The sequence below is a fragment of the Salmo trutta genome, chromosome 24 (genome assembly GCF_901001165.1).
Source record: "Salmo trutta chromosome 24, fSalTru1.1, whole genome shotgun sequence".
Classification (NCBI taxonomy): domain Eukaryota; kingdom Metazoa; phylum Chordata; class Actinopteri; order Salmoniformes; family Salmonidae; genus Salmo; species Salmo trutta.
Genome location: NC_042980.1, coordinates 49,763,611 through 49,786,596, shown reverse-complemented (window position 1 = coordinate 49,786,596; position 22,986 = coordinate 49,763,611). Strand labels below are relative to the sequence as shown.

General features: G+C 44.9%; 1 protein-coding gene across 2 annotated transcripts; it reads right to left on the bottom strand.

Annotated features, from left to right (window-relative positions):
- Window positions 1-1,755: 1,755 nt before the first annotated feature.
- LOC115161457 (uncharacterized) lies at window positions 1,756-20,662 on the bottom strand. 2 transcript variants are annotated; one of them, XM_029712446.1, is made up of 14 exons: window positions 20,347-20,662; window positions 20,165-20,221; window positions 13,324-13,450; window positions 9,931-10,020; window positions 9,615-9,802; window positions 7,610-7,643; window positions 6,802-6,907; window positions 5,591-5,705; window positions 5,201-5,250; window positions 3,161-3,354; window positions 2,774-2,924; window positions 2,639-2,683; window positions 2,515-2,542; window positions 1,756-2,312 (listed from the first exon to the last, which is right to left on the bottom strand). In XM_029712446.1, the coding sequence occupies exons 1-14, from the start codon at window positions 20,396-20,398 to the stop codon at window positions 2,167-2,169; spliced, it is 1,383 nt and encodes a 460-aa protein (XP_029568306.1). In that variant the 5' UTR covers window positions 20,399-20,662; the 3' UTR covers window positions 1,756-2,166. The 2 variants fall into 2 exon arrangements, with proteins under 2 accessions (XP_029568306.1, XP_029568307.1); XM_029712447.1 differs by having other exon boundaries at window positions 2,774-2,921.
- Between the last annotated feature and the right edge of the window lie 2,324 nt (window positions 20,663-22,986).

The window sequence follows — 22,986 nt, the reverse complement described above, 5'->3', positions numbered from 1 at the left end:
TGCATTAGGAGGAACCCAGGGCTCTGGCAGTGCTCATTTTGCAGGGCTCTGGCAGTGCTCCTCCTGCTCCTCCTTGCACAAAGGCGGAGGTAGCGGTCCTGCTGCTGGGTTGATGCCCTCCTATGGCCTCCTCCACGTCTCCTGATGTACTGGCCTGTCTCCTGGTAGCGCCTCCATGCTCTGGACACTACGCTGACAGACACAGCAAACCTTCTTGCCACAGCTCGCATTGATGTGCCATCCTGGATGAGCTGCACTACCTGAGCCACTTGTGTGGGTTGTAGACTCCGTCTCATGCTACCACTAGAGTGAAAGCACCGCCAGCATTCAAAAGTGACCAAAACATCAGCCAGGAAGCATAGGAACTGAGAAGTGGTCTGTGGTCACCACCTGCTGAACCACTCCTTTATTGGGGGTGTCTTGCTTATTGCCTATAATTTCCACCTGTTGTCTATTCCATTTGCACAACAGCATGTGAAATTTATTGTCAATCAGTGTTGCTTCCTAAGTGGACAGTTTGATTTCACAGAAGTGTGATTGACTTGGAGTTACATTGTGTTGTTTAAGTGTTCCCTTTTTTTTGTTGAGCAGTGTATATCGTATCGCCACCAAAGTATCGTGATAATATTGTATCGTGAGGTCCCTGGCGATTCCCAGCCGTGCTGTGTAACACGTCTAGTACACCAGACGATATTGTATCTATTTCATTACACCATCTACTACGCTATTTGGTCTACACTGAGTTTACAGAACATTAGGAACACCTGCTCTTTCCATGACACAGACTGACCAGGTGAATCCAGGTGAAAGCTATTATCCCTTATTGATGCCACTTGTTAAATCCACTTCAATCAGTGTAGATGAAGGGGAGGAGACCGGTTAAAGAATGATTTTTTTAAGCCTTGAGACAATTAAGACATGGATTGTGTATGAGTGCCATTCAGAGGGTGAATGGGCAAGACAAAAGATTTAAGTGCCTTTTTAACAGGGTATGGTAGTAGGTGCCAGGTTTGAGTCAAGAACTGTAACGCTGCTGGGTTTTTCACACTCAACAGTTTCCTGTGTGTATCAAGAATGGTCCACCACCCAAAGGACATCCAGCCAACTGGACAGAAATGTATGTTTTGTGATCTTATTTGACCCGTTATTCAGTTATTTGACCTGTTATTCAGTTATTTGACCCGTTATTCAGTTATTTGACCTGTTATTTGACCTGTTATTCAGTTATTTGACCCGTTATTCAGTTATTTGACCTGTTATTCAGTTATCTGACCTGTTATTCAGTTATTTGACCTGTTATTCAGTTATCTGACCTGTTATTCAGTTATTTGACCTGTTATTCAGTTATCTGACCTGTTATTCAGTTATTTGACCTGTTATTCAGTTATCTGACCTGTTATTCAGTTATTTGACCTGTTATTCAGTTATTTGACCTGTTATTCAGTTTTTTGACCCATTATTCAGTTATTTGACCTGTTATTTGACCTGTTATTCAGTTTTTTGACCTGTTATTCAGTTATCTGACCTGTTATTCAGTCTGTGTGCCAGATCACCAACACCTACAGTATAATCAGAACACTGAACATGAGCAATTACCATTCTGGTAGTATTCGTGTCCATTTGTTGCTTCAGCAAGTTTGTCTGTAAAATACGTGTTTAGAATAGTGATAGTCCCCAAATTAGAAATGTGAATTAATATCATTGTGATTAATTTTGATACAGATGGCAACAATGTCAAATAAAAACATTCAAGAGTTCGACACAGATTATCAGATTTTATTTAGTTAAATATCAATACAGTCGAGTTTTAAATAATTATAAATGATGTATGAACAAACAGCGAAGTTTAAGTCTAGATGTAATTTTCATACAACAGTTGATTCAACTAATTACTAGAGTAAATATTAACAACCGATAAAACACATCTACAGTGCATAACAACAACATATCATAGAGAACAAAGCGTTACGTTGAAGTGCTCTGCATATTTCTAGAAATAACCAAACAGGAAATGAACTCATGTACAGTAACGTGGAAGAATCTCAGGATGCATCCAAATGGCACCCTATTGCCCTAGTACACTACATGGCCCTGAACAAAAGTAGTGCACTATATAGGGAATAGGGTGCCATTTGAAGCATACATTAAGTTTTACAGTAAGATGTGCTAGAAGTTAAAGGAGAAAGGGAAGGAGTCCCCAGCCCCTGATCCTTTCTCTCTGCTGGTTGACGGTCGACCAGGACTCTTAGAGCTGAAAGGGAACTCAAATCCATCTTCTGACTTCTCCGACTCCGGCCGGGCAAACAGGAAGCCTTCAACAACATACATATTGCTATTACACAGAGGAAGAATCACATCAGGGTCTGTATTTATAAAATATCTCTGATATAAGATCAGTTCCCTGTCCATTCATTTTCATTTTAAAAGGCAAAACTGATCTTAGATCAGCTCTACAACTAAAAAATAATCACTTCTGAAAAGTATAATTTATTAATAGCAGACACAATTTCCCACCTGATGGCGATTTGGATCCTGACGGTTTCTAAGATGATAAAAAGGTAATAAATTAGCCAAGTTCAGCATTATGTACGATACTGACACTACAGAGAATAACATATAACAACATATATAACGATACCTTTTCACTGCTGAAATAGGAGCTGCTGAAGGGGAAAGGAGGCTCCTACAACGAAACACAATATTAGAGTTTAATATAAAGAGTTATTGATGGATTGGTCATGGTTGTAAAAAAGTGTTTTCGATGTTCCCTCACTTCCTCCTGGCCTGAGCCCAGTTCAAAGCCACAGTGGAAGCCAGAGAAGTCGGTGGTGGTGGGGCTAGGAGCTGAGCTCATGGAGAACAGGAAGGCTGGGGATTTCCCTGTGGATCCGTCGAGGTGACTAGGTGACCCACTGTGGCTACTGCTGGAGATATTATATAACACTCATTCATATACATAAGTAAGTAATCTATATACACAACTGGGAGGTCTGCATCTCAAATGGCACCCCTTTCCCTCTGTAGTGCACTACTTTTCACCAGAGGCCAGGGTGCACTGCTTTTAACCTGGGACCTGGTCAAAAGTAGTCCACCAAATAGGGTGCCATTTCAGACCCAGCCTAGGTTAACGTCTGTTTGAACTATGCATGTGATGTCTTACTTCAGGGAGAAGGTTGGGGTGCTGGACACGGCTTTCATTCTAGCAGGAGTCTGAGGAGAAAATGCTGCTCCCATCCCTTCATTCTTCTCCTCCTCCTCAGTAATGAGGGGTGTCGGGTGTTCCTCTCCTCCCTCAGTCCCCCTCTCCTTCACCTCCTCCATCCCCACTGTACTGGAGGTGTTCAGACGCTCCTTCTATAAAGAGTCAAACCGATGTTACATAGCATATTTATAGGGCATTCGGAAAGTATTCAGACCCCTTCACTTTTTGTTACGTTACAGCCTTATTCTAAAATGGATTAGATCGTTTTTTCCCCCCTCATCAATCTACACACAATACCCCATAATGACAAAGCAAAAAACAGTAAAAAAATAAAAAATGTTTGTGAATTTATAAAAAATAAACGATAATATCACATTTACATAAGTATTCAGACCCTTTACTCAGTACTTTGTTGAATCACCTTTGGCAGCGATTACAGCCTTGAGTCTTCTTGGGTATGACGCTACAAGCTTGGTACACCTGTATTTGGGGAGTTTCTCCCATTCTTCTCTGCAGATCCTCTCAAGCTCTGTCAGGTTGGATGGGGAGCGTCGCTGCATAGCTATTTTCAGGTCTCTCCAGAGATGTTTGATCGGGTTTAAGTCCGGGCTCTGGCTGGGCCACTCAAGGACATTCAGAGACTTGTCCCAAAGCCACTCCTGCGTTGTCTTGGCTGTGTGCTTAGGGTCATTGTCCTGTTGGAAGGTGAACCTTCGCCCCAGTCTGAGGTCCTGAGCGCTCTGGAGAAGGTTTTCATCAAGGATCTCTCTGTACTTTGCTCCGTTCATTTGTCCCTCGATCCTGACTAGTCTCCCAGTCCCTGCTGCTGAAAAACATCCCCACAGCATGATGCTGCCACCACCATGCTTCACCGTAGGGATGGTGCCAGGTTTCCTCCAGACATGACACTTGTCTTTCAGGTCAAAGAGTTCCATCTTGGTTTCATCAGACCATAGAATCTTCTTTCTCATGGTCTGAGAGTCCTTCAGGTGCCTTTTGGCAAACTCCAAGTGGGCTGTCATGTGCCTTTTACTGAGAAGTGGCTTCCATCTGGCAACTCTACCATAAAGGCCAGATTGGTGGAGTACTGCAGAGATGGTTGTCCTTCTGGAAAGTTCCTCCCATCTCCACAGAGGAACTCTGGAGCTCTGTCAGAGTGACCATCGGTTTCTTGGTCACCTCCCTGTCCAAGGCCCTTCTACCCAGATTGCTCAGTTTGGCCGGGCAGCCAGCTCTAGGAAGAGTCTTGGTGGCTCCAAACTTCTTCCTTTTAAGAATGATGGAAATCACTGTTGTGTACCCTTCCCCAGATCTGTGCTTCGACACAATTCTGTCTCGGAGCTCTTCGGACAATTCCTTTGACCGCATGGCTTGGTTTTTGCTCTGACATGCACTGTCAACTGTGGGACCTAATATAGACAGGTGTGTGCCTTTCCAAATCATGTCCAATCAATTGAATTTAAGTTCAAGGATGATCAATGGAAACAGGATGCACCTGAGCTCAATTTTGATAAATAAGGAATTTTAGTTTTTTATTTGTAATAAATTAGCAAACATTAAATACCTGCTTTTGCTTTGTCATTATGGGGTATTGTGTCTAGATTGATGAGGAAAACATTTAATGAATCCATTTTATAATAAGGCTGTAAGGTAACAAAATGTGGAAAAAGTGAAGGGGTCTGAATACTTTCATAATGCACTGTATAACACAAGAGTTACGAGGCCTCCTAAATGGCACCCTATTCCCTACATAGGAGCCTTGGGCACTGATCAAAAACAGTACACTTTAAGGGAATAGGGTGCCATTTGGGACGCACACCTGTATGCAGTATATTAATGAATCTACAGCACGGAACTTCATCAATGTCCTGCCACTGAATAGGTCTGTGTCCATGTTCTCTTCTAAATGATGCCGATGTTACTTGGAGTGTGATTTTACAGCAGTACCACATGTTGTTCAATAATGATATTATTATATTGTAATAATAAACAGCAGACCTGTTCCTCCAGTAAACTTCCCTCCTCCTGGGCTGAAGAGTGGATTTCATCTGGAGGACGGATTTAAAACATTTTACCACCAGTATCAATTTAAACTGGACATGGGCCCAGATCCTACCCACTGGAGATCCTACCCGCTGGAGATCCTACCCGCTGGAGATCCTACCCGCTGGAGATCCTACCCGCTGGAGATCCTACCCGCTGGAGATCCTACCCACTGGAGATCCTACCCACTGAATATCCTATCCATTGGAGACCCTACCCACTGGAGATCCTACCCACTGGAGATCCTACCCACTGAAGACCCTACCCACTGGAGACCCTACCTACTGAAGATCCTACCCACTGGAGACCCTACCCACTGAAGATCCTAACCACTGGAGATCCTACCCATTGCCTCTGGGTATGACCACAGGTCACAGTGTGTTTCTCCTTGTGATGGAGGGTGAGCGAAGGTCTTTTCTAGATGCTCTTCATTTCCCTCTCCTCGTTTCTCATGGCCTTCCTGCAAGAGGACCAGAGGAAGATGACTGACCACTCTAGTCTAGACTGGACTGAGGCCCAGCACCCATGCTATAGATACCTTAGGCTTGGAGAGATGGGAGGAGAAGAGAGATAGATACCTGGGAGAGATGGAGGGAGGAGAAGAGAGATACCTGGGAGAGATGGAGGGAGGAGGAGAGAGATAGATACCTGGGTGAGATGGAGGGAGGAGAGAGATAGATACCTGGGTGAGATGGAGGGAGGAGGAGAGAGATACCTAGGAGAGATGGAGGGAGGAGGAGAGAGATACCTGGGAGAGATGGAGGGAGGAGGAGAGAGATACCTGGGAGAGATGGAGGGAGGAGGAGAGAGATACCTAGGAGAGATGGAGGGAGGAGGAGAGAGATACCTAGGAGAGATGGAGGGAGGAGGAGAGAGATAGATACCTGGGAGAGATGGAGGGAGGAGGAGAGAGATAGATACCTGGGAGAGATGATGGGAGGAGGAGAGAGATAGATACCTGGGAGAGATGGAGGGAGGAGGAGAGAGATAGATACCTAGGAGAGATGGAGGGAGGAGGAGAAAGATACCTGGGAGAGATGGGAGGAGGAGAGAGATACCTGATAGAGATGGAGGGAGGAGGAGAGAGATAGATACCTGGGAGAGATGGAGGGAGGAGGAGAGAGATAGATACCTGGGAGAGATGGAGGGAGGAGAGAGATATACACCTGGGAGAGATGGAGGGAGGAGGAGAGAGATAGATAACTGGGAGAGATAGGAGGGAGGAGGAGAGAGATAGATAACTGGGAGAGATGGAGGGAGGAGGAGAGAGATAGATAACTGGGAGAGATGGAGGGAGGAGAGAGAGAGATACCTGGGAGAGATGGAGGGAGGAGAGAGAGAGATACCTAAGAAAGATGGAGGGAGGAGGAGAGAGATAGATACCAGGGAGAGATGGAGGGAGGAGGAGAGAGATAGATACCTGGGAGAGATGGAGGGAGGAGGACAGAGATAGATACCTGGGAGAGATGGAGGGAGGAGGAGAGAGATACCTGGGAGAGATGGAGGGAGGAGGAGAGAGATACCTGGGAGAGATGGAGGGAGGAGGAGAGAGATACCTGGGAGAGATGGAGGGAGGAGATGTCTAGTGGAGACTGATGGTCATCCTCAGTCTGAGGCGGTGACTGTCTGTGAGACTCTGCTGCCGTCAACAGACCAGAGATGCTGGACAGAAAAGTTGAGAACTGCTCACCTTATCTGACACACTTTAGGACACTCCCTTAACTTAACCCTAACCAAGGACACTCCCTTAACTTAACCCTAACCAAGGACACTCCCTTAACTTAACCCTAACCAAGGACACTCCCTTAACTTAACCCTAACCAAGGACACTCCTGACCTGTAAATCCACTCATCCAAATCTAGAACGGACCCTTAACTTAACCCTAACCAATTATGAAAGTAAATATCTGGGGTGACCTTTTGTACCAATTTACATTTACGTCATTTAGCAGATGCTCTTATCCAGAGCACCATGGTCTTGTTGTACCATATGCTACTCCAAATATTACGATACCTGATATAATCATTTTGGGCTGGTAATGACTAGATCATTCCAGACTACAATAGTTGATATTTTATACAATATTATAATCACATTCTCATTCAATAATCTTTTGTGTGGTGAAAAAAATAATGCTTAGTTAATTTATTTAGACTTAATTTACCATATTGATACAGCTTAACAAATACAACTGTTCAAATAAAGTATGGTCTTTCTTGAACATCACAATATACCTTCTTGCACTTTCCGACATATTGTCAATGTCAAATATCACGATATTCAATTGAATCATATATGGGCTCAACCCTAATCATTTTGTATGTCAGTGAGTTTCAGTTGACATTAACTGTGCAAAAGGATACCTTTCCAATGGGTTTTCGATGGACAATGTTTGACCTGAGGGAAGAAAGAAATAAGCTTGTACTTCTTTGCACTGTACATCAAACCAACAACACAGGATATTTAGTAGACTAAAACGTGTTAGTTATCTAGTAGTAGAGGATATTGGTTACCATTTGGTTACCTAGTACAGTGTTTCTGACTTGCCTGGTTAAATAAAAACATTTAAAATACAGTTTCCCAACTCCTCCGGTACCGCCAACAGCACATTGTTGTTGTAACCCCGGGCAAAGTCACCTGATTGGGGTTTGGGGCGGTAGGTAGCCTAGTGGTTAGAGTGGAGGGGAGGCAGGTAGCCTAGTGGTTAGAGTGTAGGGGGGGCAGGTGGCCTAGTGGTTAGAGTGTAGGGGCGGCAGGTAGCCTAGTGGTTAGAGTGTAGGGGCGGCAGGTAGCCTAGTGGTTAGAGTGTAGAGGAGGCAGGTAGACTAGTGGTTAGAGTGTAGAGGAGGCAGGTAGACTAGTGGTTAGAGTGGAGGGGATGGCAGGTAGCCTAGTGGTTAGAGTGTAGGGGCGGCAGGTAGCCTAGTGGTTAGAGTGGAGGGGAGGCAGGTAGCCTAGTGGTTAGAGTGGAGGGGAGGCAGGTAGCCTAGTGGTTAGAGTGTAGGAGCAGCAGGTAGCCTAGTGGTTAGAGTGTAGGGGGGAGGCAGGTAGCCTAGTGGTTAGAGTGTAGGAGCAGCAGGTAGCCTAGTGGTTAGAGTGTAGGGGGGAGGCAGGTAGCCTAGTGGTTAGAGTGTAGGGGCGGCAGGTAGCCTAGTGGTTAGACTGTAGAGGAGGCAGGTAGCCTAGTGGTTAGAGTGTAGAGGAGGCAGGTAGACTAGTGGTTAGAGTGTAGAGGAGGCAGGTAGACTAGTGGTTAGAGTGGAGGGGATGGCAGGTAGCCTAGTGGTTAAAGTGTAGGGGCGGCAGGTAGCCTAGTGCTAAGAGTGGAGGGGCGGCAGGTAGCCTAGTGGTTAGAGTGTAGGGGAGGCAGGTAGCCTAGTGGTTAGATTGTAGGGGGGGCAGGTAGCCTAGTGGTTAGAGTGTAGGGGCGGCAGGTAGCCTAGTGGTTAGAGTGTAGGGGGGGCAGGTAGCCTAGTGGTTAGAGTGTAGGGGGGGTAGGTAGCCTAGTGATTAGAGTGTAGGGGGGGCAGGTAGCCTAGTGGTTAGAGTGTAGGGGCGGCAGGTAGCCTAGTGGTTAGAGTGTAGGGGGGGCAGGTAGCCTAGTGGTTCGAGTGTAGGGGGGCAGGTAGCCTAGTGGTTAGAGTGTAGGGGGGCAGGTAGCCTAGTGGTTAGAGTGTAGGGGGAGCAGGTAGCCTAGTGGTTAGAATGTAGGGGCGGCAGGTAGCCTAGTGGTTAAAGTGTAGGGGGCGGCAGGTAGCCTAGTGGTTAGAGGAGGCAGGTAGCCTAGTGGTTAGAGTGTAGGGGGAGCAGGTAGCCTAGTGGTTAGAATGCAGGGGCGGCAGGTAGCCTAGTGGTTAGAGTGTAGGGGGCGGCAGGTAGCCTAGTGGTTAGAGTGTAGAGGAGGCAGGTAGCCTAGTGGTTAGAGGAGGCAGGTAGCCTAGTGGTTAGAGTGTAGGGGCGGCAGGTAGCCTAGTGGTTAGAGTGTAGGGGGGGCAGGTAGCCTAGTGGTTAGAGTGTAGGGGCGGCAGGTAGCCTAGTGGTTAGAGTGTAGGGGCGGCAGGTAGCCTAGTGGTTAGAGTGTAGGGGGGGCAGGTAGCCTAGTGGTTGAGCCAGTAACCGAAAGGTTGCTAGATCGAATCCCCGAGCTGACAAGGTAAAAATCTGTTGTTCTGCCCCTGAACAAGGCAGTTAACCCACTATTCCTAGACCGTCATTGTAAATAAGAATTTGTTCTTAACTGACTTGCCTAGTTAAATAAAAAATATATATATTTATTTTAATGAAGTCATCCAGGGCTTTATGACTAGTAGACAAGTTGAGTCAGGTGTGCTTGTGTTTACTGTTAGGAATCATTGTCCTAGTAGTTACCTAGTAAATCCTGCAGAACCTTCTCTTTGGCTGTTATCTGGTCCTCACAAGCTTTAATCCTGCTTTCAAGCTCTTCCTTTTCTGACTGGATCATCAGCAGCTGCTTGGCCAGAGGGTTCTGGCAGTAACTCTCTCTGTGCTGCTGGAAAACCTTCCTGTAGCGCTCTATTCTCTCCTGGTACACTTTCCTACAGCAGACACATTGGAGGACTACGTATAACTGATTTAGTGGTACGGGTTGTCTAATTATTCTGTGCTTTTTCACTGTAAATGACCATGATGTAAATAAAGGTCAAGACAAAATGTAGGCCTTTACATGTCTTCATTACAGTTGTCTCGTCTCCTCTCCAATTCAGCCTGCAGCGTCTTCTCATACTGCAGCAGGAGGCTGTTAGTTCCCTTTAGACTGCAAGAGAGGGGGTACCATGATACAAGAATCCACAGCAGGGCCTGTATTCACAAAGTGTCTCAGAGTGCTGCCCAGGATCAGGTCCCCCCTGTCTATATAATGATATTCATTATCATCTACTGTAAAGGGCAACACTGATCCTAGATCAGCACTCCTACTCTGATATGTTTTGTGAATGCAATCCAAAACTAGAGCAGGCCTGGCTGTACATGGGTCTTTCTATAAACTAGGGTACCAACCTACACTACAGGCCTGGCTGTACATGGGTCTTTCTATAAACTTGGGTACCAACCTACACTACAGGCCTGGCTGTACATGGGTCTTTCTAGAAACTAGGGTACCAACCTACACTATAGGCCTGGCTGTACATGGGTCTTTCTATAAACTAGGGTACCAACCTACACTACAGGCCTGCCTGTACATGGGTCTTTCTATAAACTAGGGTACCAACCTACACTACAGGCCTGCCTGTACATGGGTCTTTCTAGAAACTAGGGTACCAACCTACACTACAGGCCTGCCTGTACATGGGTCTTTCTATAAACTAGGGTACCAACCTACACTACAGGCCTGGCTGTACATGGGTCTTTCTATAAACTAGGGTACCAACCTACACTACAGGCCTGGCTGTACATGGGTCTTTCTATAAACTAGGGTACCAACCTACACTATAGGCCTGGCTGTACATGGGTCTTTCTATAAACTAGGGTACCAACCTACACTACAGGCCTGGCTGTACATGGGTCTTTCTATAAACTAGGGTACCAACCTACACTACAGGCCTGGCTGTACATGGGTCTTTCTATAAACTAGGGTACCAACCTACACTACAGGCCTGGCTGTACATGGTTCTTTCTATAAACTAGGGTACCAACCTACACTACATGCCTGGCTGTACATGGGTCTTTCTATAAACTAGGGTACCAACCTACACTTGCTTCCATTCAGCCACAAGAGCATTAGTGAGGTCGGGCACTGATGTTGGGCGGTTAGGCCTAGCTCACAGTCGGCGTTCCAAATCATCTCAAAGGTGTTCGATGGGGTTGAGGTCAGGGCTCTGTGCAGGCAAGTCAAGTTCTTCCACACTGATCTTGACAAACCATTTCTGTATGGACCTCGCTTTGTGAGGGGGAATTGTCATGCTGAAACAGGAAAGGGCCTTCCAAAACTGTTGCTACAAAGTTGGAAGCACAGAATCATCTAGAATGTAATTCTATGCTGTAGCGTTAAGATTTCCCTCCACTGGAACTAAGAGACTTAGCACAAACCACGAAAAACAGCCCCAAACCATTATTCCTCCTCCATCTAACTGTACAGTTGGCACTATGCATTGGGGCAGGTAGCGTTCTCCTGGCATCCGCCAAACCCAGATTAGTCCGTCAGACTGCCAGATGGTGAAGCGTAATTAATGAGTCCAGAGAACGCGTTTCCACTGCTCCAGAGTCCAATGAGCTTTACACCACTCCAGCCGACACTTGGCATTGCGCATGGTGATCTTAGGCTTGTGTGTGGCTCCTCGGCCATGGAAACCCATTTCATGAAGCTCCAAACGAACAGTTCATGTGCTGACGTTGCTTCAAGAGGCAGTTTGGAACTCGGTAGTGAGTGATGCAACCGAGGACAGACGATTTTTATGCGCTACGTGGTTCAGCACTCGGCGGTCCCGTTCTGTGAGCTTTTGTGGCCTACCATTCAAGACAACGCAGGAGTGGGTTCGGAACAAGTCTCTGAATGTCCTTGAGTGGCCCAGCCAGAGCCCGGACTTGAACCCGATCTAACATCTCTGGAGAAACCTGAAAATAGCTGTGCAGCGACACTCCCCATCCAACCTGACAGAGATTGAGAGGATCTGCAGAGAAGAATGGGAGAAACTCCCCAAATACAGGTGTGCCAAGCTTGTAGCGTCATACCCAAGAAGACTCGAGGCTGTAATCGCTGCCAAAGGTGCTTCAACAAAGTACTGAGTAAAGGGTCTGAATACTTATGTAAATGTAATACTTCCGTTTTTTACATTTGTATTAATTTGCATAAAATTCTAAAAACCTGTTTTTGTTTTTTCATTATGGGTATTGTATGCAGATTAATGAGGGGAAACAATTATTTAATACATTTTAGAATATGGCTGTACCGTAACAAAATGTAGAAAATTCAAAGGGTCTGAATACTTCCCGAATGTCGCCACTTTCGTTTGTTTCCCACTGCTTCAATTGAAGGGTGTTGCCTTGCTCTGTTGCGGTAAAATCACGTGTGGTTATTATGAGGACGACAACTAATGTTGGCTTCAACTTGACTTTCCATACAAACCCTTCCATTAAAAAGGGAACCTGCTTTTTGGTCACTTTCTCATTATAAAAACAGTGATGGTGAAGTAAGCTACCTCTATTCATGGGTGTGTCTGCGTTGACCTCATAGCCTACAGATACATCGCCATGCATCCAATTTATTTAGTTAGCAAGTCCACATTATTATATTGTAGAATGTGATAACAATGTGAATATCAAAGCATTGGCAAGACATAAAAAATCCTTATTCTTCAAGTGGTAATGGCCTACCTTCTATTGAGGGGGTTCTATATCCTTATTCTTCAAGTGGTAATGGTCTACCTTCTATTGAGGGGGTTCTATATCCTTATTCTTCAAGTGGTAATGGTCTACCTTCTATTGAGGGGGTTGTATATCCTTATTCTTCAAGTGGTAATGGTCTACCTTCTATTGAGGGGGTTCTATATCCTTATTCTTCAAGTGGTAATGGTCTACCTTCTATTGAGGGGGTTCTATATCCTTATTCTTCAAGTGGTAATGGTCTACCTTCTATTGAGGGGGTTCTATATCCTTATTCTTCAAGTGGTAATGGTCTATCTTCTATTGAGGGGGTTGTATATCCTTATTCTTCAAGTGGTAATGGTCTACCTTCTATTGAGGGGGTTCTAAATCCTTATTCTTCAAGTGGTAATGGTCTACCTTCTATTGAGGAGGAGGGGGGTTCTATATTATTATGTACAGTTATAGAAACCAATTGTACAACATTGAGGTCCTTGAAAATTATAATGAAGTACTTAAAAAAAGTCCCTGAAAGTCCTTGAATTTGACTTGATGAACCCTGCTTAAAGTATGTATAGTTATGGGCCAATTTGCATATATTCACTTGCATTCCTCTAGTCTAAGTACACATGTGGAACTGCATGAAAAACCTTTTTATTTTTGTTTCAAACGATTTTGAAATGTTGATTCCAATGTCACACAATGGCCCCATTATTTATAAAGACCCACATACAAAAAACACAACAACCTTTTGCTTTACCTTTTCGTATTGCCTTTGAGATGCTTCACAATGTTCTGCTTATGATGAGATTCCTCCTCAAGCTTCCTGATGTTTTTCTGGATCCCTTTGATGTAGGATTTCTTGTCAGCAACATTGGCTTTGCCGACTGGTGAGACAATAAAATAAACGGATTAATGAACACCGTACAGCTAAAACAGACAACCACAACAGAAATTGTTACCTATGGCCTGCCCTTGATATGATGTTATTAAAGGCCTGAGAGACTGTAGGATCGTCCCACTTCTTTTTGTTTTATCAAGTTTTTAAATTCATAAGATTCATACAATACATCCTATGCAGTGCATTAGGAAAGTATTCAGACCCCTTTACTTTTTCCACATTTTGTTACGTTACAGCCTTATTCTAAAATTGATGAAATTATATTTGTTCCTCATCAATCTACACACAATACCCATAAAGACAAAGTCAAAACAAGTTTTTAGACATTTTTGCAAATGTATTAAAAATAAATAAAAAGACAGATAGCTTATTTACATAAGAATTCAGACACTTTGCTATGAGACTCGAAATGTAGATTGTGTCGAGGCACAGATCTGGGGAAGGGTACCAAAAACTGTCTGCAGCATTGAATGTCTCAAAGAACACAGTGGCCTCCATCATTCTTAAATGGAAGAAGTTTGGAGCCACCAAGACTCTTCCCAGAGATGGCCAGGGAGGTGACCAAGAACCCGATGGTCACTCTGACAGAGCTCCAGAGTTCCTCTGCGGAGATGGGAGAACCTTCCAGAAGGACAATCATCTCTGCAGCACTCCACCAATCAGGCCTTTATACTAGAGTGACCAGACAGAAGCCACTCCTCAGTAAGGCCAAAAGGCACCTAAATGATGAAACCAAGATTGCACTTTTTTTCCTGAATGCCAAGCGTCATGTCTGGAGGAAACCTGGCACCATCCCTATGGTGAAGCATGGCGGTGGCAGCATCATGCTGTGGGGATGTTTTCAGTGGTAGGGAGACTAGTCAGGATCGAGGGAAAGATGAACGGAGCAAAGTACAAAGAGATCCTTGATGAAAACCTGATCCAAAGAGCTCAGGACCTCAGACTGAGGGAGAAGGTTCACCTTCCAACAGGACAACGACCCTAAGCACACAGCCAAGACAACACAGGAGTGGCTTCAGGACAAGTCTCAATGTCCTTGAGTGGCCCAGCCAGAGCCCGGACTTGAACCCGATCAAACATCTCTGGAGAGACCTGAAAATAGCTGTCCCCATCCAACCTGACAGAGCTTGAGAGGATCTGCAGAGAAGAATGGGAGAAACTCCCCAAATACAGGTGTGCCAAGCTTGTAGCGTCATACCCAAGAAGACTTGAGGCTGTAATCACTGCCAAAGGTGCTTCAACAAAGTACTGAGTAAAGGGTCTGAATACTTATGTAAATGTGATATTGCCTGGTTTTGTTATTTTATAAATTTGCAAACATTTCTAAAAACCTGTCTTTGCTTTGTCAATATGGGTTATTGTCTGTAGATTGATGGGGGAACGAACGGACGGACTATTAAAATACATTTTAGAATAAGGCTTTAACGTAACAAAATGTGGAAAAAGTCAAGGGGTCTGAATACTTTCCAAATGCACTGTATATACAGTATGTATTTAGAGTGGGGTCCCAAATTATCGACCCCCCTGATAAGGATGTGCAATAATGACTCTATAAAATAAATAATTCAAATACTGAGCTACATTGTATGCTAAAGAAAATGGGAGATTATATTATTTTATATGAATACAATTGCCCAGAGAAAGATATTTTATTTAACAAGTAATGTTTTCTCTCAAAAAATTATTGACACCCCTAAAGATTCTTATAAATATTATACATATACATATTCCTAGCACGCAATGACTACATAAAGCTTGTAACTCTACAAATTTGTTGGATGCAATAGAATATAAACGGTAAATATTGTACTGTGTCATTTTGGAGCCAAACACTTCTACATTAATGTGGATGCTACCATGATTACAGATAATCCGGAATGAATGGTGAATAATGATGACAGAGATAGAGGGTAAATGATCATACCACCAAGACATGCTAGCCTCTCACCATCACCAATAACAGGGGAGTTGAGCATGTCTTGGGATTATGATCTTTGACCCTCTGTAACTTTGTCACTCATCATTATTCACCATTCATTACATTAATGTAGAAGTGTTTAGAAACATATTCTATTCTTATTTATAATAAAAGTGACTCCAAAATCAAACAATATATTATATTACTATTGGGCACAAAATAACCTGAAACACAACTAAAAACGAACTGCAAATGCATCCAATAAGTTTGTAGAGTCACGAGCTGTACTGTAAGCGTTGCATGTCAGGAATAAGGGACCAAATATACTCTACTTTATTTACATACGATTCTTTAGCAATGTCAACAATATTAACCCCTACCTTTTGAGAAAAAAATTATATTACTTGTTAAAGAAAATATATCTTTCTCTGAACAATTGTGGTAGTAAAAAATAATATAATTTCCCTTTTTTTTTGCACATACAATATACAGTTGAAGTTGGAAGTTTACATACACTTAGGTTGGAGTGATTAAAACTTGTTTTTCAACCACTCCACAAATTCCTTGTTAACAAACTATAGTTTTGGCAAGTCGGTTAGGACATCTACTTTGTGCATGACACAAATCATTTTTCCAACAATTGTTTACAGACAGATTATTTAACTTACAATTCACTGTATCATAATTCCAGTGGGTCAGAAGTTCACATACACTAAGTTGACTGTGCCTTTAAACAGCTTGGAAAATTCCAGAAAATTATGTCATGCTTTAGAAGCTTCTGATAGGCTAATTGACATCATTTGAGTCAATTGGAGGTGTACCTGTGGATGTATTTCAAGGCCTACCTTCAAACTCAGTGCCTCTTTCCTTGACATCATGGGAAATCAAAATAAATCAGCCAAAACCTCAGAAAAAAAATTGTCGACCTCCACAAGTCCAGTTCATCCTGGGGAGAAATTTCCAAACGCCTGAAGGTTCCATGTTCATCTGTACAAATAATAGTACGCAAATATAAACACCATGGGACCGCGCATCCGTCATACCGCTCAGGAAGGAGATGAACGTACTTTGGTGCGAAAAGTGCAAATAAATCCCGGAACAACAGCAAAGGACCTTGTGAAAATGCTGGAGGAAACCGTTACAAAAGTATCTATATCCACAGTAAAACGAGTCCTATATCGACATAACCTGTCGTTCTCCGCTAACATCAAGGCGGTGACCCGATCCTGTAGGTTCATGCTCTACAACATTCGCAGAGTACGACCCTGCCTCACACAGGAAGCGGCGCAGGTCCTAATCCAGGCACTTGTCATCTCCCGTCTGGATTACTGCAACTCGCTGCTGGCGGGGCTCCCCTGCCTGTGCCATTAAACCCCTACAACTCATCCAGAACGCCGCAGCCCGTCTGGTGTTCAACCTTCCCAAGTTCTCTCACGTCACCCCGCTCCTCCGCACACTCCACTGGCTTCCAGTTGAAGCTCGCATCTGCTACAAGACCACGGTGCTTGCCTACGGAGCTGTGAGGGGAACGGCACCTCCGTACCTTCAGGCTCTGATCAGTCCCTACACCCAAACAAGGGCACTGCGTTCATCCACCTCTGGCCTGCTCGCCTCCCTACCTCTGAGGAAGCACAGTTCCCGCTCAGACCAGTCAAAACTGTTCGCTGCTCTGGCACCCCAATGGTGGAACAAGCTCCCTCACGACGCCAGGACAGCGGAGTCAATCACCACCTTCCGGAGACACCTGAAACCCTACCTCTTTAAGGAATACCTGGGATAGGATAAAGTAATCCTTCTAACCCCCCCCTCCCCAAAAAAAGATATAGATGTACTATTGTAAAGTGGTTGTTCCACTGGATATCATAAGGTGAATGCACCAATTTGTAAGTCGCTCTGGATAAGAGCGTCTGCTAAATGATGTAAATGTAAATGTAACCTGAAAGGCCGCTCAGCAAGGAAGAAGCCACTGCTCCAAAACCGCCATAAAAAATCCAGACTACGGTTTGCAACTGCACATGGGGACAAAGATCGTACTTTTTGGAGAAATGATCTGGTCTTGAAACAAACATAGAACTGTTTGGCCATAATGACCATCGTTATGTTTGGAGGAAAAAGGGGGAGGCTTGCAAGCCGAAGAACACCATTCCAACCGTGAAGCACGGGGGTGGCAGCATCATGTTGTGGGGGTGCTTTGCTGCAGGAGGGACTGGTGCACTTCACAAAATAGATGGTATCATGAGGTAGGAAAATGATGTGGATATATTGAAGCAACATCTCAAGACATCAGTCAGGAAGTTAAAGCTTGGTCGCAAATGGGTCTTCCAAATGGACAATGACCCCAAGCATACTTCCAAAGTTGTGGCAAAATGGCTCAAGGACAACAAGGTCAAGGTATTGGAGTGGCCATCACAAAGCCTTGACCTCAATCCTATAGAACATTTGTGGGCAGAAAAGGCGTGTGCGAGCAAAGAGGCCTACAAACCTGACTCAGTTACACCAGCTCTGTCAGGAGGAATGGGCCAACATTCACCCAACTTATTGTGGGAAGCTTGTGGAAGGCTACCCGAAACGTTTGACCCAAGTTAACCAATTTAAAGGCAACGCTAACAAATACTAATTGAGTGTACGTAAACTTCTGACCCACTGGGAATGTGATGAAAGAAATAAAAGCTGAAATAAATCATTCTCTCTACTATTATTCTGACATTTCACATTCTTAAAATAACGTGGTGATCCTAACTGACCTAAGACAGGGAATTTTTACTGGGATTAAATGTCAGGAATTGTGAAAAACTGATTTTAAATGTATTTGGCTAAGGTGTATGTACACTTCCGACTTCAACTGTAGATCAGAATTTGAATTATTTATTTTACACAATCATTATTGCTCATCTTTTTCAAGGGGGTCAATAATTTGGGACCCCATTGTATGAATATTTTAAAAACTACACCACCCCGCACTACGCAATCTGAAAGCATATTTAAAATCTCTTGTGAAATAAAAACAGATACATAAATATACCTTACATAGTACATCTATTAAACAATACATCACAATACATCATCAGAATTAGTTACAAATGATAGAGATCCATTCATGGATGTACAGGACTGTTGGATGAAAGTTCTGAAATGTTCTCTGCTGCTTTTTTCCAGGTGTCCAGAGTGGACACTGTGAATCCTGGCCCTGTGAATCCTGGCCCTGTTAACCCTGGCCCTGTTAACCCTGGCCCTGTTAACCCTGGCCTTGTGAACCCTGGCCCTGTGAATCCTGGCCCTGTGAACCCTGGCCCTGTGAACCCTGGCCCTGTGAACCCTGGCCCTGTGAACCCTGGCCCTGTGAATCCTGGCCCTGTTAACCCTGGCCCTGTGAATCCTGGCCCTCCCTGTGAATCCTGGCCCTCCCTGTGAACCCTGGCCCTGTGAATCCTGGCCCTCCCTGTGAATCCTGGCCCTCCCTGTGAATCCTGGCCCTCCCTGTGAATCCTGGCCCTCCCTGTGAACCCTGGCCCTCCCTGTGAACCCTGGCCCTGTGACGCCTGGCCCTGTGAATCCTGGCCCTCCCTGTGAATCCTGGCCCTCCCTGTGAATCCTGGCCCTCCCTGTGAATCCTGGCCCTGTGAACCCTGGCCCTGTGAACCCTGGCCCTGTGAACCCTGGCCCTGTGAATCCTGGCCCTCCCTGTGAATCCTGGCCCTGTGAACCCTGGCCCTGTGAACCCTGGCCCTGTTAACCCTGGCCCTGTGAATCCTGGCCCTCCCTGTGAATCCTGGCCCTCCCTGTGAATCCTGGCCCTGTGAACCCTGGCCCTGTGAACCCTGGCCCTGTGAACCCTGGCCCTGTGAATCCTGGCCCTGTGAATCCTGGCCCTGTTAACCCTGGCCCTGTGAACCCTGGCCCTGTGAACCCTGGCCCTGTGAACCCTGGCCCTGTGAACCCTGGCCCTGTGAATCCTGGCCCTGTTAACCCTGGCCCTGTTAACCCTGGCCCTCCCTGTGAATCCTGGCCCTGTGAACCCTGGCCCTGTGAATCCTGGCCCTGTGAATCCTGGCCCTGTTAACCCTGGCCCTGTGAACCCTGGCCCTGTGAACCCTGGCCCTGTGAATCCTGGCCCTGTGAACCCTGGCCCTGTGAATCCTGGCCCTGTGAATCCTGGCCCTCCCTGTGAACCCTGGCCCTGTGAATCCTGGCCCTCCCTGTGAATCCTGGCCCTCCCTGTGAATCCTGGCCCTGTGAATCCTGGCCCTCCCTGTGAATCCTGGCCCTCCCTGTGAATCCTGGCCCTGTGAATCCTGGCCCTGTGAATCCTGGCCCTGTGAATCCTGGCCGTGGACAGTTCAATGAGGACAATTTCCATCAATGTGAGCAGCCATTGCTGCAATGGTAACTGATGAGGTGGAATCCACCTTCATACAATACTTCCACTTAGCAGCTGTGGTTCCTGCCAACCACATCTCCACTGGCATTCTGTCAAGTGCAATTCATGAATCACAAAGCAAAATCACTATTGGATGTAATGACAATATTTGGTCTATAAGTACAGAGATAATATCATTGACTTTCCCCCAGAATTCAACCACCCCTGGGCATTACAGCACATGCTGAAAAATACCATGGTCCCCTGTGGAGCAGAATTCACATAAAAGCGATGGACTAACATTATCCCACTTCTGACACCGATGTAGCTGTTAACAGCTGGAGCAGGGCTTGAACCAGTCACCATGAGATAGCCAGTCACCCCATATCGCTAGCTGCCTTTTGTGAGGCTACACCATCACTTACTTTGAATCTGTTGATTGATCTGATCCCTCTTCTGAGCGATGTCCCTGGTTTGCAGAGCTGTAAATCAGCAAAGAAAACCAACCAGTTAGTAAATGAGCTAGTTAACGTTAGCCATTTAACTCCTGTAAGTCACTAACTATGGTTAGGGTATAGTGGAATAAAGGTCCAAGTTGAAAACGTACCTAGCTGGAGAAGTAAGCTGTCCATACTGCCCGAGGAATCATGGTTATCCATTTCAATAGGTCTGAACAACAGGAACGGTCAACCGGCTAACAGTTAGCAAGCTGTTAGCTAGCTAGCATTACATACAACTTTAAGCAAGGTGCAAAAAGTAAAACAAAGAATTAAAACGTTATTGGCAGGCAAAAACGAAACTACAGCTCACTTTCAACACAAATGTTTAGGCTACAAATCATTAAAAAAAATATTGTTATGTATTTTAAATCTTGGCTATAGCTGACTAACACGCTAGCGAACTAAGCGTAACGTTAGCTTCTGCCTGCGTCGACTGTGTTGTTATGGCAACGACGCGCGCGGCTGTCCGTCTCCAGCGCAACGCTTTGGCGCCATCTGCCACCAGAACATGCAACCGGAACATGACCATTTATGGAGTGATTGTCCTGTCCTCTTAGGAACCAGCAGGTGGCGAAAAAACACATTCTTTTTGTCAAACCTTGACTGGTTGAAACGTGCCAATGCGGCTAGTGGGAGGAAGGAGGGAAGCAGAAGTGTCGTTTGAAGTTGAAAGCACGTCGAGTACAGTTGCGAGAAAAATGAGTGAAGTGACGACAGTGAAGTACAATAATGGAACAAAAAGGGCTAAAATTGTGGAATATGAGTCTGACGAATCGTTGCTTGTTGGACTACGTTTTTTGGATAAGGATGTTTATTTGGGAAACCCTTTTGAAGTCACGAGGATGGTGAAGAAGATGGTGAAGAAGACGTTGGGAAAAGTGGATGCAGTCAAAGTAACCAGGAGTGGTGTTGATATCGTGTAGGCATAGTAACCAGGAGTGGTGTTGATATTGTGTAGGCATAGTAACCAGGAGTGGTGTTGATATTGTGTAGGCATAGTAACCAGGAGTGGTGTTGATATCGTGTAGGCATAGTAACCAGGAGTGGTGTTGATATTGTGTAGGCATAGTAACCAGGAGTGGTGTTGATATCGTGTAGTCATAGTAACCAGGAGTGGTGTTGATATCGTGTAGGCATAGTAACCAGGAGTGGTGTTGATATTGTGTAGGCATAGTAACCAGGAGTGGTGTTGATATCGTGTAGGCATAGTAACCAGGAGTGGTGTTGATATTGTGTAGGCATAGTAACCAGGAGTGGTGTTGATATCGTGTAGTCATAGTAACCAGGAGTGGTGTTGATATCGTGTAGTCATAGTAACCAGGAGTGGTGTTGATATTGTGTAGTCATAGTAACCAGGAGTGGTGTTGATATTGTGTAGGCATAGTAACCAAGAGGGGTGTTGATATCGTGTAGTCATAGTAACCAGGAGTGGTGTTGATATCGTGTAGGCATAGTAACCAGGAGTGGTGTTGATATCGTGTAGGCATAGTAACCAGGAGTGGTGTTGATATCGTGTAGTCATAGTAACCAGGAGTGGTGTTGATATCGTGTAGTCATAGTAACCAGGAGTGGTGTTGATATTGTGTAGTCATAGTAACCAGGAGTGGTGTTGATATTGTGTAGTCATAGTAACCAGGAGTGGTGTTGATATCGTGTAGGCATAGTAACCAGGAGTGGTGTTAATATCCTTGTAGGCATAGTAACCAGGAGTGGTGTTGATATCATGTAGTCATAGTAACCAGGAGTGGTGTTGATATCGTGTAGGCATAGTAACCAGGAGTGGTGTTGATATCGTGTAGGCATAGTAACCAGGAGTGGTGTTGATATCGTGTAGGCATAGTAACCAGGAGTGGTGTTGATATCGTGTAGTCATAGTAACCAGGAGTGGTGTTGATATCGTGTAGGCATAGTAACCAGGAGTGGTGTTGATATCGTGTAGGCATAGTAGGAGTGGTGTTGATATCGTGTAGGCATAGTAACCAGGAGTGGTGTTGATATCGTGTAGTCATAGTAACCAGGAGTGGTGTTGATATCGTGTAGTCATAGTAACCAGGAGTGGTGTTGATATTGTGTAGTCATAGTAACCAGGAGTGGTGTTGATATTGTGTAGTCATAGTAACCAGGAGTGGTGTTGATATCGTGTAGGCATAGTAACCAGGAGTGGTGTTAATATCCTTGTAGGCATAGTAACCAGGAGTGGTGTTGATATCATGTAGTCATAGTAACCAGGAGTGGTGTTGATATCGTGTAGGCATAGTAACCAGGAGTGGTGTTGATATCGTGTAGGCATAGTAACCAGGAGTGGTGTTGATATCGTGTAGGCATAGTAACCAGGAGTGGTGTTGATATCGTGTAGTCATAGTAACCAGGAGTGGTGTTGATATCGTGTAGGCATAGTAACCAGGAGTGGTGTTGATATCGTGTAGGCATAGTAGGAGTGGTGTTGATATCGTGTAGGCATAGTAACCAGGAGTGGTGTTGATATCGTGTAGTCATAGTAACCAGGAGTGGTGTTGATATTGTGTAGTCATAGTAACCAGGAGTGGTGTTGATATCGTGTAGTCATAGTGACCAGGAGTGGTGTTGATATCGTGTAGGCATAGTAACCAGGAGTGTTGTTGATATCGTGTAGTCATAGTAACCAGGAGTGGTGTTGATATCGTGTAGGCATAGTAACCAGGGGTGGTGTTGATATCGTGTAGTCATAGTAACCAGGAGTGGTGTTGATATCGTGTGTATCTAAAGAG

Coding starts and splice junctions, on each gene's coding strand:
- LOC115161457 (XM_029712446.1), bottom strand. CDS start 20,398: ATGGATAACCATGATTCCTCGGGCAGTATGGACAGCTTACTTCTCCAG. Junction 10,021..13,323: donor CTCAAAGGCAATACGAAAAG/GTAAAGCAAAAG, acceptor CCTCTCTTGCAG/TCTAAAGGGAACTAACAGCC. Junction 2,925..3,160: donor ACCCCAACCTTCTCCCTGAA/GTAAGACATCAC, acceptor TAATATCTCCAG/CAGTAGCCACAGTGGGTCAC.